This window comes from Ochotona curzoniae, unplaced genomic scaffold (assembly GCF_017591425.1).
Source record: "Ochotona curzoniae isolate NIBS_2020 unplaced genomic scaffold, NIBS_Ocur_1.0 scaffold_3835, whole genome shotgun sequence".
Taxonomy (NCBI): Eukaryota; Metazoa; Chordata; class Mammalia; order Lagomorpha; family Ochotonidae; genus Ochotona; species Ochotona curzoniae.
In genome coordinates, this window is record NW_024467114.1 from 37,568,285 (window position 1) to 37,583,290 (window position 15,006).

A 15,006-nucleotide genomic window follows, 5' to 3' on the forward strand; every position below is an offset into this window, starting at 1 on the left:
CAGCACCTGTGTGGGAAACCAGCCATGGAAGGCAGAGGATTTGCTGGTTTATTGATAGTGCTAGCCCTCAAACCCTAATAAATGGATCTGCAGCATGCGATGTTAACCCCTGTTGGTGCGACTTGAATGGAACCAATTCCTCCCAAATTTGCATGTCTCCAAACACTCACTCTATGTCCCATTTGCTTTCTTTGTCACACACTCACACACATGCATGTACAAATAATGGTCTGATGCCAACAATATTTTAACTAGCCTGGTAGTATTTGTTAGGGATCAATAATTTGTAAATGTTTTGTAACACCAAACATTCTTCTTACATACATGCACACATATATGTGGCCACATCTACACTAACCACACACATATAGGCACTGATGTGAATTTCCACACAAGCAGACTGGAGAGATTTTAAAAATTAGAGAATAAATCACACATTACAGAGTAATGCTTCAAGAATACAAAGTTTAATTTATTCTTTCCCGAGTTTTTCCCTAATATTCAGTCATAAAACATCATTGTCTCAACCAGTTTCAAGGGGAGCATTTCTGCCCAGACTTTCCTTGAATGGCACAGCAGACAGAAAGGAGTTATTAGTTCCACTCTACTCCTCTTCCCCATGAGGTCTCCATTTTACAAGGCTGACATCACACCATCAGATCTCAGGCACTTGTTGCCAGTAAAATTCCAATAAAAACCACATTTAATCTTGAAAAAAATTGCAAGTTGTGATAACTGTGTCTTCTTTCAGAATATTCTGAGGCTCAAAGAATGCTCTTATTTTAATCAGCACATGAAGACATTCTGTGTCAACAGGCACTGCCTACTCCTTGCCTCTTTCCTGTGCCTAGACAGATCACCATGCCCAAGTCACCTTAGAGGAGAGCCTGAGTTTTCTTGTTTTGGTGTCTCACTCACAGTCACTCTGCTCAGTTATACCTTTTTAGGTCTGAATATAGAACAGTAAGTGGAAATTGGAAACAGCAAATCTCTTCTCTCGCCTGGGAGTGTTTTGAGAAGGATTCAGAATATGAGTAAACTGTTGTAGTAGCCCAACCATGGTTTGAGTACTCCAATTGTTACTATACAATCAATTATGTGAAGATCATTCTGAAAGAGGAATAGCTTCAGACATATTGGTGTGGTTGGCCATGAAAGGCAGCACAGGATTGGAGACTATTTTGGCGAGGTCTGGTGCTTGGTGGCTGCATGTCAGTCTCGAACTTTTGGGCTGGTGGGCCGTGTGTGTGAAATGTTCCTTCCATGTACTGTTATAATTGGTAGTGTCTGCAAAGTCTGTATTTTCCCTCGCTCAGAGGTCTGAGTTGTCTTCTGAGGAATTTCAAAGGGGCTGTCCTGTTGCTTTAGCTGTATTGTCAGGTGTGGATGGCATTTTTACTAATTCATTTTCCTGAGTGCTACTGCTGAGTTTTGAGTCTGTACTCCCTTTCAGTTCTTCAGAATGTAGACCTGAGGTTGAACTTCAGAAAACCTCATTTGTCCCTGATCGCTTCATGTTTGGTTTAGGTCAATGTATTGTGAAGATCTTGTAATAAGGCTGGACTATTAGGTCTGTGATCTGACCCACGTAGGAAGTGGAGTCCCAGCCAAATAAATTCAGTCTAGGCTAGATTTTGTCAGTGTTACTTTATTCTTGGCATTTCTTCTGATCAAATCTTGAGAAAGAATCACAGTGAAGTGTTATGAAGGAAAATTTAGGGTCCTGGGGCAGATTGCAGGAGTAGTGGCTGTCTTTTAAATACAGGATATTTGAGACCAAGGTTTGCAAGCTGTGTTTCAGGTCACATGCAGTTAGGTCAAGATAACATACCACCTGGAATGAAAGGTATACCTTGGAGCATATTTATTACATATGACTGGTAAACAGGATGAGGGTGGCATTTAAGTACTTATCAGGGAGATTCTTCCACAGCTTCTCCAAGGACAGAGATTGGGGCACGCCCAACACTCTAGCTGCATGCACAGTGAACAAGTCAGGTTGGAGTCTCAGTTAGCCAAGACTATTGTCAGGGGATTCTCCAGGGACACGGTATGCTTATGGATTCCTGCATCATTTCAGCAGGCAGAGATACAAGGGTGACCTACACCACAGTGTTAAAGGAGACAGAGGCCAAATGGGATCCACATTTCACCAAATGACATGAGAATCTTCACTTCAGAAAAGATTCGTCCTCCACAGCTGGATCTTTAGGGCAATTGACACATGCTTCATTGTCTCTTATTCCAATATTTGTAACAGATTGTGGAAAGTTGAGATTCTAAAAATGCTGTAGTAGATAAATGTGTAAATGATAACCACAGAATACCAAACAAGTGCTATGCACTAAACATTTATTATCAAGATTAATATCTGAATGCAGAATTCATTCAGTTTTCACCTCACAACAATAGATCATGAAATCACATTTGAATTATTTTAGCAACACATAGCCAGTGTTATAAAATGTACTCATTCCGCATGTTTATCATTTAACACTTGCTTAGACTTTTCCACATATATTGCACTTTTGCAGTGGTGTTCATTTATGCTTTTGCTGATGCTTGTTTCATTCACTTTCTAAGTTCCAACAGACCATGACAACTGGTTTGTGGTAACTTGTTTTCTGTTCACATGCTATGTCTGAGCTTCGTGGTTCTGCTGAATATTGACATCAGAAATGTGAGTTTTCATTCAGTGATGTGATATTTTATTCATTTCTGCAGGTATGTCAGTATTGATATGCTTACACTTTCTACTACACTCAAGATGTAGTTTTGTTTGAATTTTTACACAATGGTCATAAATTTATACTGTGAATCTTTTGCCATACTCATGTTCCATCTTTGTGAATTTGCTGTTGTAAAATGAGACCTAACTGGAAGTAAAGATTATATTCCTAAAATTTTCTTAGGTGTGGATCCTCTGATGTGAATTGAGACCTGAACGTCTGGCAAAAACTTTTCCGCACTTACTACATTCATATGGTTTTTCTCTTGTGTGGATTCTTTGATGTGTTGTAAGACTTGACTTTTGGGTAAAAGCTTTTCCACACTGGCTACATTCATAAGGTCTTACCCCTGTGTGGATTCTCTTATGAGTTATGAGATATGACCTGTAAGCAAATGCTTTCCCACACTGGCTACATTGATAAGGTTTTTCCCCTGTGTGGATTCTTTTATGTGTTCTGAGACATGAGCTTTGGATAAAAGATTTTCCACATTCACTACATTCATATGGTTTTTCCCCTGTGTGGATTCTCTGATGTGTTATGAGACGTGACTGGTGGGAAAAAGTTTTTCCACACTGGGTACATCCATAAGGTCTTTCTCCAGTGTGGATTCTCTGATGTATGATTAGGTGTGACTTCACAGAAAATGCTTTTCTACACTCACTACATTCATAAGGTTTTTCCCTGGTGTGGAGTCTCTGATGTACAGTCAGACCTGAGTGTCTGGCATAAGTTTTTCCACACTCAGCACATTCATAAGATTTTTCCCCTGTGTGGATTCGTTGATGCCTGATTAGGTGTGATTTTTTAGAGAAAGCTTTTCCACACTCACGACACTCATAAGGTTTTTCCCCTGTGTGAATTCTCTGATGCTCGATTAGGTGTGACTTCACAGAAAAAGCTTTTCCACACTCACGACACTCATAAGGTTTTTCCCCTGTGTGAATTCTTTGATGCTGGGTTAGGTGTGACTTCTGAGAAAAAGCTTTTCCACAGTCTCTACATTCATAAGTTTTCCTCCCTGTGTGAATTCTCTCAGGTCTCTTGATAAACAATTGCTCATCAAAAGCTTCTCCAGACTTATTGCATTCATATCGCTTCTCTTCAGTGAGAAGGATCTGATCTCTTCTAAGTTCTGACTTCTGGTACATGTTTTCTTTACATTCATTACACACATAGAAACGTTCTCCTGTGTCAGTTCTCTGCTTGGTGGAAAGGCAAGATTTACAACTAAAAGATTTTGTACAGTAGCTGCACTTATAGTAACTTTTTGCTGTCTGGCTTATCTGATTTGTGTTGACATTTGTTTTATACATAAGAGATTTCTCATTCTTGCAATGTCCATGGAGTCTCCCTCTTGATTGTGTTTCCTGATTCTTGCCAAAATGATTGTTGTGGAACATTGTCTTCTCAACCTGAACTGTTTCTCCCACATTGACAGGTTGCTGATTACATGGCTCTTTAGTATAAACTGGCCCACACATAAGGGATATCTTCTTCCCACTGAACGCTTTTTCTTTCCCATCATGTTCAAAAGACTTTAGACAAATGTCTGTCTTGTCCTGCTGAGTGAGACTTTCTTCACTCTGGAGGCTATTCTCGGGGACATTAGAAGCATGCTTTTTCCAAAATAGCATTTCATTAGGCTTCCTATAGAAAAAAAAAAAAAGAAAGAAATTATGGAGTCTCTCCCTCTCTCCTTTCAAGAGTCACCTCATCTCTGAGCTCCCTCCTGGGAGCTGCTTTTCCAATCCCTTTTCCAAGTTCACCTGTTCATTTAGCATTTAAAACTTCTGTCTACAATGATTCCTACTTTCTCTGTCTATAAGTTCATGAGAGAAAAACTGAGTGTTCCTGGTAACACTTGCTGGAGTGTACAACATGGCATATGAAAAAGACTTTGTTTCTTAGACCACAGATATGTGGCTTGACTCAGCAGGAAGAGAAGACTGCACAAGGTTGGTAACCCATCAGGTGGAACTGAACCTGTAAAAATGACCCTTGGCACCCTATGGCTCTGCATAAACCTGCAGAATGCACCCACACACTCACCCACACAACCACTACCACTGCTAAAACTTCAGATGGATTGTACTTTCAGGTGGGTGCAGATAGGAAGCAGAGCAATTTAAGACTTAAGACGCTGTAATCACCAACTACCTTCTTCTGGGTCTCCCAAGAATGTGCCAGGTTAAAATGTTTTGGGATGTTTGACTGCTTTCCTGGGCCATAAACAGTGACCTGGGTGTTAAGTAGGGCCACTAGGATGTGAATCAAAGCTGATAAGAGATCCCAGCAAGTGCAAGGTGGAGATTTACCTGCTAGGCTACCATGGCATGCTCTTGGGTGTGATCTTTTGCAATGACCTATTTGTGCCTTTGCGTTACACCCACTACACTTCCTAGATGAATTGAGAAAAAAACAGTCTCTTTGTTTTCTCTTCTGTCTCAATTTGATCACACACATGGCTTCCAATCTTAGAGACCCAAACAGCCATAGCATTACAAGTGTACATTTTGAGATGTGTAACAGGAGCTATTTCCTGGCTGGTTGAACAAATGGGAAATGTCTTACGAACAGGTTCTTGCCTAGACAAGGAAGGATCAGGGACACTTAAAAGCCTCATTCAAGAGGCACAACATCTCCTGGGTCTCTCCCAATAAATGTTATTCGATTCTCTCTGCTTTATACATTCAGTTGGTCACTTTGCAAATAAAACTTCTATCTGCAAATATGCATAAATAGAAACAATGAAATCATTTCTCAAGTTTTTTTTTTTTTTTAATGTACAATTTTCCTTTCAGTTCATGTTTCAGTTACGGCCAGAGCTAATACTAAGCATCTTTGGTAATGACTTTTTCTTTGGAATTATTATGTCATTTTTGTGATTACACCTTACCTGAGGAATATTTCTTGACTTTTCTGATTAGCTCCAAGCAGCTCATTCTTTCTGTAGGCATCTGAAATGAGGAAAACAGTAGCCATATGCATGAATCACACCAAAGTGTTTCTTTTCCAATGCTCAAGGAAAGTCAAATACATTTGTTGCCATTGTAGATACAGCAGATTTTAATATTAGTAAAATGTGGACATTTATGAGCATTATTTATGAGTATTACATCTTTTTATTAATGCATTCATAAAATAACTTTTAAAAAAATTCAAGTATTTGGATTTGTGTGCTTTTAGTTGATACAGCACAATACAGAAAATGTGGTAGATAAATTCACAATAAAGTTTGGGTATCTTATATCCCATAACAGTGCCAATTTTTCTCATCTTGGCTATTCTGCTTCAAATAAAACTTCTTGAAAATGTATCTTGGGAGATGGCAGATGATAATTTAAATGCTTGGGATCATTGAAAAGACCAATATATAGTTCCAGCTTTATGGTTATAGACTGGCAAAGTTTGAAAGGTACTGCTAGAAAAAATCTAAATATGGAGACTGTAGAATGTCTATGTCTCCTCAGCTGTCCTTTAGGAAGAAACTTAAAAAAAAAAATCGCAGAGAATCACAATCAACATGTACTGAGCTATGTGTCAATTTCCTGCCCACTATGTGCTGACCTACCTGAAAGTCCCTGGTTGACAGATTTTTCCACCATCTCTGGTGCTGATTCCTGCTCCAACTTGAGGATCACATCAGGCTTTGTCATGTGGTACCCTGTTCATGGAAAATAATGTAAACATTGTGAAATGACTACCAGTCCCACCAACTACTAAACTTGATACACTCTTCTTTCATTTGTCATCTATGCAGAAGTATTCTGCTTGGGCAGGACAGAATTTCACTCACCCACAGACAGCAGATTGTTATAGGTCTCAAGCATCACCTCTCTGTACAGGGTCCGCTGAGCACTGTCCATATTCTGCCATTCCTCCTGGGTAATATCCACAGCCACATCCTCAAATGACACCAACACCTGTAACAGCACATGTCTCCTCAGTTCTGGATCATTAAATAGAAATACTGACAGTGCTTTGTATATATATTTAATTTGCAACTCTTATGGATGTAACTTAAATCACAATCAATACAGCATCGTAGAGTAACAAATTGAAAACATCTTGTCCTGTATTACTTTTGCAATTCCAATACTTCAATGGAACATTCCTTATCCTCTTAAAGGTTGATTTCTCTAAACATTCAGATTCTAATGAATTGTTGAAGGCACTGCTAGAATACACCTTCAACCAAACACTGAGGCAAAATACTAACTCAGGAACTGTAATAGTAAACTGAGTGTAATTCTGTGTGCAACTTCTATAGATGCAGCCTAATTTACAACCTGTATAGCAACATAGAGTAAAAACTAAATAAAATATCTTGCTCTGTACTATTTTTGCAATTATGAAGTTACAATTCCCTTATTATTCTGTAACAGATTGTTTTCTGTAATAATTATGAGTTCACTGTAATCTGTAGACATATATAAACGCATAAGCTAAATAACATGTCAGATAAGAAAGACGCATATTTAATATTGCACAGAAGAATGAGGAAATCTTTGAATAATTTATGAGTGTTTTTCTCACACATCCAGATATTTAAAAATCATATTAAGCAATAATGCAATCCAATTTTGTTATTCCAACATGAAGTGATAAAATATTGGAAATATTTTTAACTGATTTTGAATAAATAAGTATATATTTCTTATAACTCAGAACTTTATATATATATATGTATCCAGTAATTTAAAAATATATGTATAAGTATCCCATAATCCTTTTTAAATTTTGAGTCTGTACATACAAAAATTCATTCTACTTTCTATTTTCCTTTTTACGGCTGGAGAGTTCTGGGGGTTTGGGTCTTTGAATCGCTGTTTAGGTAGTTCCAGTTAGAACCCACTGTGATTCTGGGATGTGAGTCAATCCTATAGATTCCCAATGACAGTAACTACTTTTTTGAAGAACTTGGAATCGCATAACAATTCTGAGCACCGAACACCAGTTAATGCAAAAGCTAAAGGTTGGGGCTTGTCCAGCAGGATATCCTATTACCTGATATGATGATGGATCAGCAGATGCTTCACATTAGGCAGGGCCATGACATTAACTAGCACTCGAGAACTATATCCACGGGCGATATGTGGGCCACACCCTGTGGATATTCTAGCCCTACTTGTTAGCTCAAGAGATTGGGTGGTGATGGACTAAGCTAGGTGTGACCAAGGAGCTTGCCATCAATTACAGGTAAAGGACCCCGCAACAGTCTGGACTGGTCAAGGCAGGAGCACCTGAATGTGCATCCTGATCAGGGTCTGGGGTGGGCCAGGCTACAATATTCACCTGCTCATACACGGCCAAATGGAAGGCCAGACTGTGCCAAGCACTGCCCTAAAACCCCATTGGCATGTATGAGAACTGGATCGGGGAGTGGATCAAGTGGAGGAATTTGCGAAACTCCCTTGGCGAGTCATAGCTCCCACTGGTGAACATGTGGTCCAGACCTGGGGGTCAGACAAGCTGGACTAAGCAGCTCCAACAGTTGGCTAATGTGTTAATTGGTAATGGAACAGGATGTACTGGGCAGGAATGAGCAAACTTTAGCCTACAAACGAAACTAGAAACCAGCACGGTGCACAGATCATGCCAAGTTAGGCTCTTGCACCAACTGGTCTGCATGAGCCAGGAATGCTAAGCCACAGTGTCTAAGGCAGAGGCCAGGACTGGTGAGGGGCAGTGACAAGCTGAGTCAGAACAACCACTGGCGTGCGCATAATCTACAGCTCAGTACAGGCCCAGTTGGGGAGCTAAGGGGACACCCAAACTGAGTTGAGATTCCCATCAAGGGGGCGCGTGTGCTGGAATGGGGCTGCATTCTAACCAGGAAATGGTTGTGGACTGGACTGGATGCAGTGGGCCGGGCCAGACCCCAACACCATCTGGTGTCCTGGAGGACCAGGTTAGATGTGGGATGGAGTAGGCTAGGCCTCAACCCCTACTGAGCCATGTGTGAGCCATATGTGGGTATGGATGAGCAATCGCTGGGCTGAAATACCCAACAGTAAGAACCAGTTTGGGTTGAAGGCCATTCAGGAAAAGCCACTGTTCCTGCTAGGACAGGGGGTGAATTAAGTAGTTCTGGCTCATGGACCCCCCTGGTATGTGCAAAATCTGGCACTGGGAGAGGTTCTAATGCAGGAGCCTGGGCAATTCCTCTGGCAGGACACAGTCCCTGCAGGTAAGTGCAAGAAGCATAATAGGAAGCAGCCCAGAATAGGCCATTGAAAGTTTCCCACTGGCATACATTTGGCATGGGTTGGGGGCAGAACAAGCTGAATCAATTCACATCATCGATTGGCAAAGCCAAGCAACAGAACAGAGTGTGGGTTGAGCCAGGTTCAGCTGCGACACATACCAGTGCACAATATTGAACGCCAAGGTGAGGTTGCTTGTACTGGATGTGACCGCAGAACCCAAGCAGCTCACGCATGAGAACCAGGAAGGGAGGGGTCAGGGCTGGCAGGAGATATAAGGGAGGGTCCCCTAACCAGACAGCTACTTGCACTGGAGAGTGTGGGCTGGGAAGGGAAGACCAGACTAAAAGCAGGGCTACAACACCTGTGCGTCTCATGTGGACAACATTAGGGAAAAGTCAGGCTGGGCGTTTTTGATCCTACTGATGCAAACATAAATTAGAGTGGTCTAGGATTGTTTGGGCTTAGCTGCAGCATCAGCTGGCAGAAGCTGGCACTGGGTGCTTGTCAAGTCAAACTACAGAACCACCTGAAGAGTGCATAATGCAGGAGTGAGAGAGATCTGGGAGCAAAACAGTGGGCTCCTTCCTCTTGGGTTACGACTCCCTCAGGAGGGCACAAGTAGGATGGGGGATGGGGTGACTAGACAGAGAGGCACTCAATAACATCTGTGAGGGCTGCATTATTGAGCCAGTTAGATGGAACTAATCTTCAATACCAATGGAGATGTACGACAGCCAAAAGGGATGTGGGACAGACTGGACTAGTCTGCTACATATTCTGGCAAACCAGGGTAGGGGGAGGGCCTGGTGGGGGTTAATGTGGGTCACTCCGACTAGGCTGCAGCTCCCACTGGTTTATGTAAGGGCCGAGTTTGTGCTGGGCAGAACCAGGCTGGACTGCAACACCCATTGGTTCCAGTGGAAGTCGGGGCTGAAAACAGAATAGACCCAGCAACTGCAACCACCAGCTGATCAGGGCGATGGACTGTGCTGGGCCCTGTGTTTGCTAGAACACATAGGAATCTGGTCTGGGAATACCTCAACGTTTCTCTGGGGATCTCCCCAATCGAAATGCCAGACTCAGAACCCTAACCAGGAAAAGAAGACAGAACAAATCAATCAACCACCCAGCTATATGTTGGCAGTGAAATACTCGGCAAAGGAGACTCTATGATGGACTATGTCAATCATTGGATTCTTCAACGACCTTATCGTGGTTAGAGTTACAAGATTGGCAGTGATTCATAACTGGTGAACTATCAAAACCACTTGAGCAAATGTCTCAGAGCATTCCCACATCAGGGACTTGGGGTGGGTGGAAAAATGGGTAGGGCTTCTCCCTCAATATCCCCTTTTACCTCAGATACATGAAGGAAACAATATGGAAATAAGCCTTACCCACTTCCCTATAGCCCTTGAACCTTTTTACTCTAATTAACCATGTAAAGATGTCAAAAAACAGTAAAAAATCAATACACAATAAAAATCATTAAACAAAAATTTTAATTACTACATAGAGAACTACAGCATAGCAAGGAAACAAACTGCAATCTCATACAGAGCTATCTTTTTATAAGCAGCAGGTAATATCACACAGTCACAGCCTGCCCGTTGAACAGAAAATATACACATAAGGCAAATGCCACATTGTAACAGATCTGTTTTTTTAAATGTGTTTTAGAAATCCTTTAGGATTAACCACTTCTCTGGTTTTTCTTGTCTTTTTGCCTAGTTACTTATATACTGATTTTAATATAAAAACAGAATTAATGTAGCCAATATACACAATTATAATTCTTTTGTATCTTCTATTTTTTCCTGTGTAACAGGAAAAAAATGTAATTTTTAAACATTTATGTTTTAAATGCACATTGCAGTCAAGAACTTAATTTTTCATTAAATGATTCAAACAAATGTAAAATGATGAGTTTAATAGGTAAGGGCTACAAATATGAAATCATATAAATCAAAGAAATCAGATCCGCTTTGCATCAATAGTGAAAGACACCATAGTTTCTCCTGTTTTGTTTTTGTTGCTTGTGATTCTTTAAGCTACTTTGCATAATGGAATATCATATCTGTATATCTGCAGCTAAGATATTTCATTAACAGCTTCACCAATTTTGATGAAATCCACAGAATTTTATTTTTCACAGCTGAGTAACATTCTACTGTACATATATATCATATTATATATTGCACATATATACTATGTTATATAATGTAGATATATACTATGTTTTTGTCATCTAATGATCGACAGCTTGATTCAGTACTATAAACAAGATAGTATAAATAAATCGGTTATAGGTATCTCTTTCACATCATATGTTCATAACTTTCAGAACATACAAGTAGCACTTAGATTGCTCAATCATATACCAAGCTAATTTTTAATCATCTAAGAAGTTTTATACTATTTCCCACACTTACTGAATTAATTTATAATCCTACCAACACTGTACATAAGTTCCTATTTTCTACATCATCACCGGCATTTGTTACCTTTCCTCGAAATATTAATAGCCATTCTTTAGGATTGAGACACTTCATGGCTACTTTCTGAGAACTATCTACGGAGGCCCTTTGGTCATTGCTCTCTAAAACTGGGGAGTTGTAAGTTGTAAAGGTCACATGGACTTGCCCTCAGCCGCCAAGATGCCCAAAGGGAAGAAAGCCAAGGGCAGGAAGGTGGCCCTGGCCCCCACTGCAGTGAAGAAACAGGGAGCCAAGGAGGTGATAGACCCGCTGTTTGAGAAGAGGCCCAAGAACTTTGGCATCAGACAGGACATGCAGCCCAAGAGGCAACTCACGCGTTTCATCAAGTGGTCCTGCTACATCTGCCTGTGGCAGCACGCCATCCTCTACAAGCAGCTCAAGGTGCCTCCAGCCATCAGTAAGTTCACACAGGCACTGGACCAGCAGAGGGACACACAGCTGCTCAAGCTGGCCCGTAAGTAGGCTGAAGACAGAGCAATGGAATAAGCAGCAGCTGCTGGCCCGTGCAGAAAAGAAGGTGGCCAGCAAGGGAGACGTGATGACCAAGCGCCTGCTGGTGCTGCAGACAGGCATAAACACAGTGACCACGCTGGTGGAGAACAAGAAGGTGCAGCTGGTGGTGATTGCACGAGACGTGGACCCCATCGGGTTAGTCCTCTTCCTGCCTGCCCTCTCTAGCAAGATGGGTGTCCCCTACTGCATCATCAAGGGCAAGGCCCGCCTGGGTCACCTAGCCCACTTAAGACTACAACACTGTGGCCTTCACACAGGTCAACTTGGAGACAAGGGTGCCCTTACTAAACTGTTGGAAGCCATCCGGACCCACAACAACGAGATCTGCTGCCACTGGGGAGGCAATGTGCTGGACCCAAGTCCAAGCTGGAGAAGGCCAAGGACAAGCCACTGGCCACGAAGCTGGGATGAGCATGTGGCTGGGTCCTTTCTACATAATGATGATGACGATAATAATAATAATGATAAAGCCTGCCTCAAAAAAAAAAAAAAGCAAAGATCACATGGAGATTGAAAGATAAAATTGTCAATTTGAACAATACATGGAACTTCTTGTGTCATGATATTTGACCAATTTTTCAGTACATTGTAGAATCTGAAATCAAAGATCAAAAGGGGTGAATACTAGAATGAGATTTCATTTCATCTGGTTGACAATCCAAAACTGTGCTTTTGGAAAGGACTCCATTAATATGATACACTCTGATGGAAGCACTGGAGATTCAGTGACATATGCGATGCTAGCAAGTAGCTTGAAATACGTGTAATTGCAAACTTCAGTGGAGATTCAAGACTGTGAAAACCAAATACTCCCCAAGCTAGCTAATGCTATACTCCTACTAATCCAAGAAGCATATACTACAAGCACAATCTCTTTAGGAAAAAAAATAAAACTTCCTAATGAAGTATGACTTCTCTTCAAATTTGTGCATTGTCTGTCTTCCTGTTTTTGGCAGATTTCTTACTTGAAAATCACAGACAGAGAAGTTGGAGAAGTGGGTCCAGCACAGAAGCCTAAGGGAGAAAAGTCTTCACCTTGCATGCACTGGGATCCCATAGAGGCACTAGTTCATGTTTCAGCTAATCCACTGCCTATACAGCTCCCTGCCTGTAGTAGCCTGGGAAAGTGGTAGAGGACTGTCCAAAGCCTTGGAATGCTGCATCTATGCGAAAAACCCAGAAGCTCCTGGCTCCTGATTGACTCAGCTCCAGCCATTGCAGCTACATTGGGAATGAATTAGCAAATGGATAATATTTCTCTCTGTATCCAATAAAAAAAAATCTTCTTATATGAGTTTTTCATTTTTATTTTTAATGATGTTTACATAGATGATCATGGTGGGAAGCTTCAAGGGTTAAAAAAGTGGGTGTGTTCTTTGATTCCATATTTTCTATTTCTTCTTCCTGTAGAATCCTTAAAAAAGTTTCAGGCACATACACATGAAGACTACAAGACCTAAAAGCCAAAATACTAAAAATCATTAGGTAGCATCTCTGGTCTCAAGGAATTAAGTTAGAAACCATTTAAAACAATAAATTTAGTGGCTTGCATTATAGCCTAGTAGCTAAAGGAGACTCAAAAGAGGCTCCGGGCTTTACTGGGATCCCATATGGGCACTAGTTCATATTCTGGGTGTTCCCTTCCCTTCCAGCTCACTATTTGTCGTCTGGGAAAGCAGTAGAGGGTGGTCCAATACCTTAGGACCCTGCATCTGTGTGAGAAACATGGCTGAAGCTCTTAGCTAATGGCTTCAAATTGGCCCGGCTCTGACAGTTCCTCTTTTGTGGCCACTTGAGGGGTGAACCAGTGCATACAAATTCTCTGTCTCTCTTCTCTGTAAATATGACTTTCCAATTAAAACAAACGGGAAAATAAATTTAACAGTTGTATCTTAATAATAGCATTAGAAGTCAATTTGTAGTCATCAAAAATTCACTCCTATTCACAGATTACAGCACATTCAGTGTGGGCTGGTTTTAGGAATTGCTTCACCAACATCAAACAAGTTGGGATGTTGAAAAAGATATTAAGGTCAATGGCTGGTAGAGTTGCAGGACAATATCTAATTTGTGCAGTAGTTGTAAATTAAATCTTAACTGTGTATTACAATATAAGTACAATTGTCAACTTAAATGCTACCTGGTGGGCGTGACTAACAGTCTACCTGCCAATGACCTGAGGCATGGCTTCCAGCTGTGCATTCAGGACTTAACCTGTAAATTGATTGGAGGTTCTAAAGGAATAGCCTCAAGACATACTACAGAGCAGTGGTTATCAAAAACAGTCTGGTACTGGTACAGAAACAGAGTAGAAGATCAGTGGAACAGAATACAAACACCACAAGAGAATCCACACATGTATACTCACCTAATCTTTGACAAGAAAATGAAAACACTCCAAGTAAAAAAAAAAAATGATTTATTCTGATAATGCTGATAATGCTGTTGGGACAACTGGATAGCATTGTGCAGAATTAAGAAGCAAGACCCGCACCTGTCGCATTATACAAAAATCAGCTCTAACTGGCTCAAGGACCTAAATTTACACCAAGAAACCATCAAACTATTAAAGGAAAATATAGGAAACACACTCCAAGATATAGGAACATAGAAAGACTTCTTAGAAAGGACACCTAAAGCAAAGGCAATCAAAGCCACAATAAACAAAGGGGATTACATCAAACTAAAAAGCTTCTGTACAGCAAAAGAAACAGTAAAGAAAGTGAAGAAGCAAGCAACAGAATGGGAGACATTTTTTGCGTACTGAACAAGTGATAGGGGACTAATATCCAAGATCTACAAAGAGATTCAGAAACCCAGGCACAGAAAAAACAACAACCCTGTAACAAAATGGGCAATAAAAATGAACAGACATTTCTCAGAAAAACAGTTTCAAATGGCTAACAGACATATGAAAAGATGCTCAGGCTCCCTAGCCATCAGAGAGATACAAATGAAAACCACCTTGAGGTACCACCTAACTCCAGCTAGACTGGCCTACATTCAGAACTCGAATAACAACACCTGCTGGTGTGGATGTGGGGAGAAAGGCAC

The 15,006-nt window shown here is 40.9% G+C and overlaps 1 protein-coding gene and 1 pseudogene across 1 annotated transcript in view; one reads left to right on the top strand and one right to left on the bottom strand.

The window, feature by feature from the left end:
- Positions 1-6,388, bottom strand: part of LOC121145794 (zinc finger protein 271-like) — a 101,356-nt gene extending 94,968 nt beyond the window's left edge. Inside the window, exons 1-3 of the mRNA XM_040964906.1 lie at positions 6,304-6,388; positions 5,629-5,689; positions 2,954-4,379 (exon numbers count right to left, since the gene is read on the bottom strand). Coding sequence (XP_040820840.1) covers positions 2,954-4,379; positions 5,629-5,689; positions 6,304-6,388 — 1,572 coding nt within the window. The remainder of the gene's footprint in view (positions 1-2,953; positions 4,380-5,628; positions 5,690-6,303) is intronic.
- Positions 6,389-11,598: 5,210 nt separating this feature from the next.
- On the top strand, positions 11,599-12,363 carry LOC121145773 (annotated as a pseudogene).
- Positions 12,364-15,006: the final 2,643 nt, after the last annotated feature.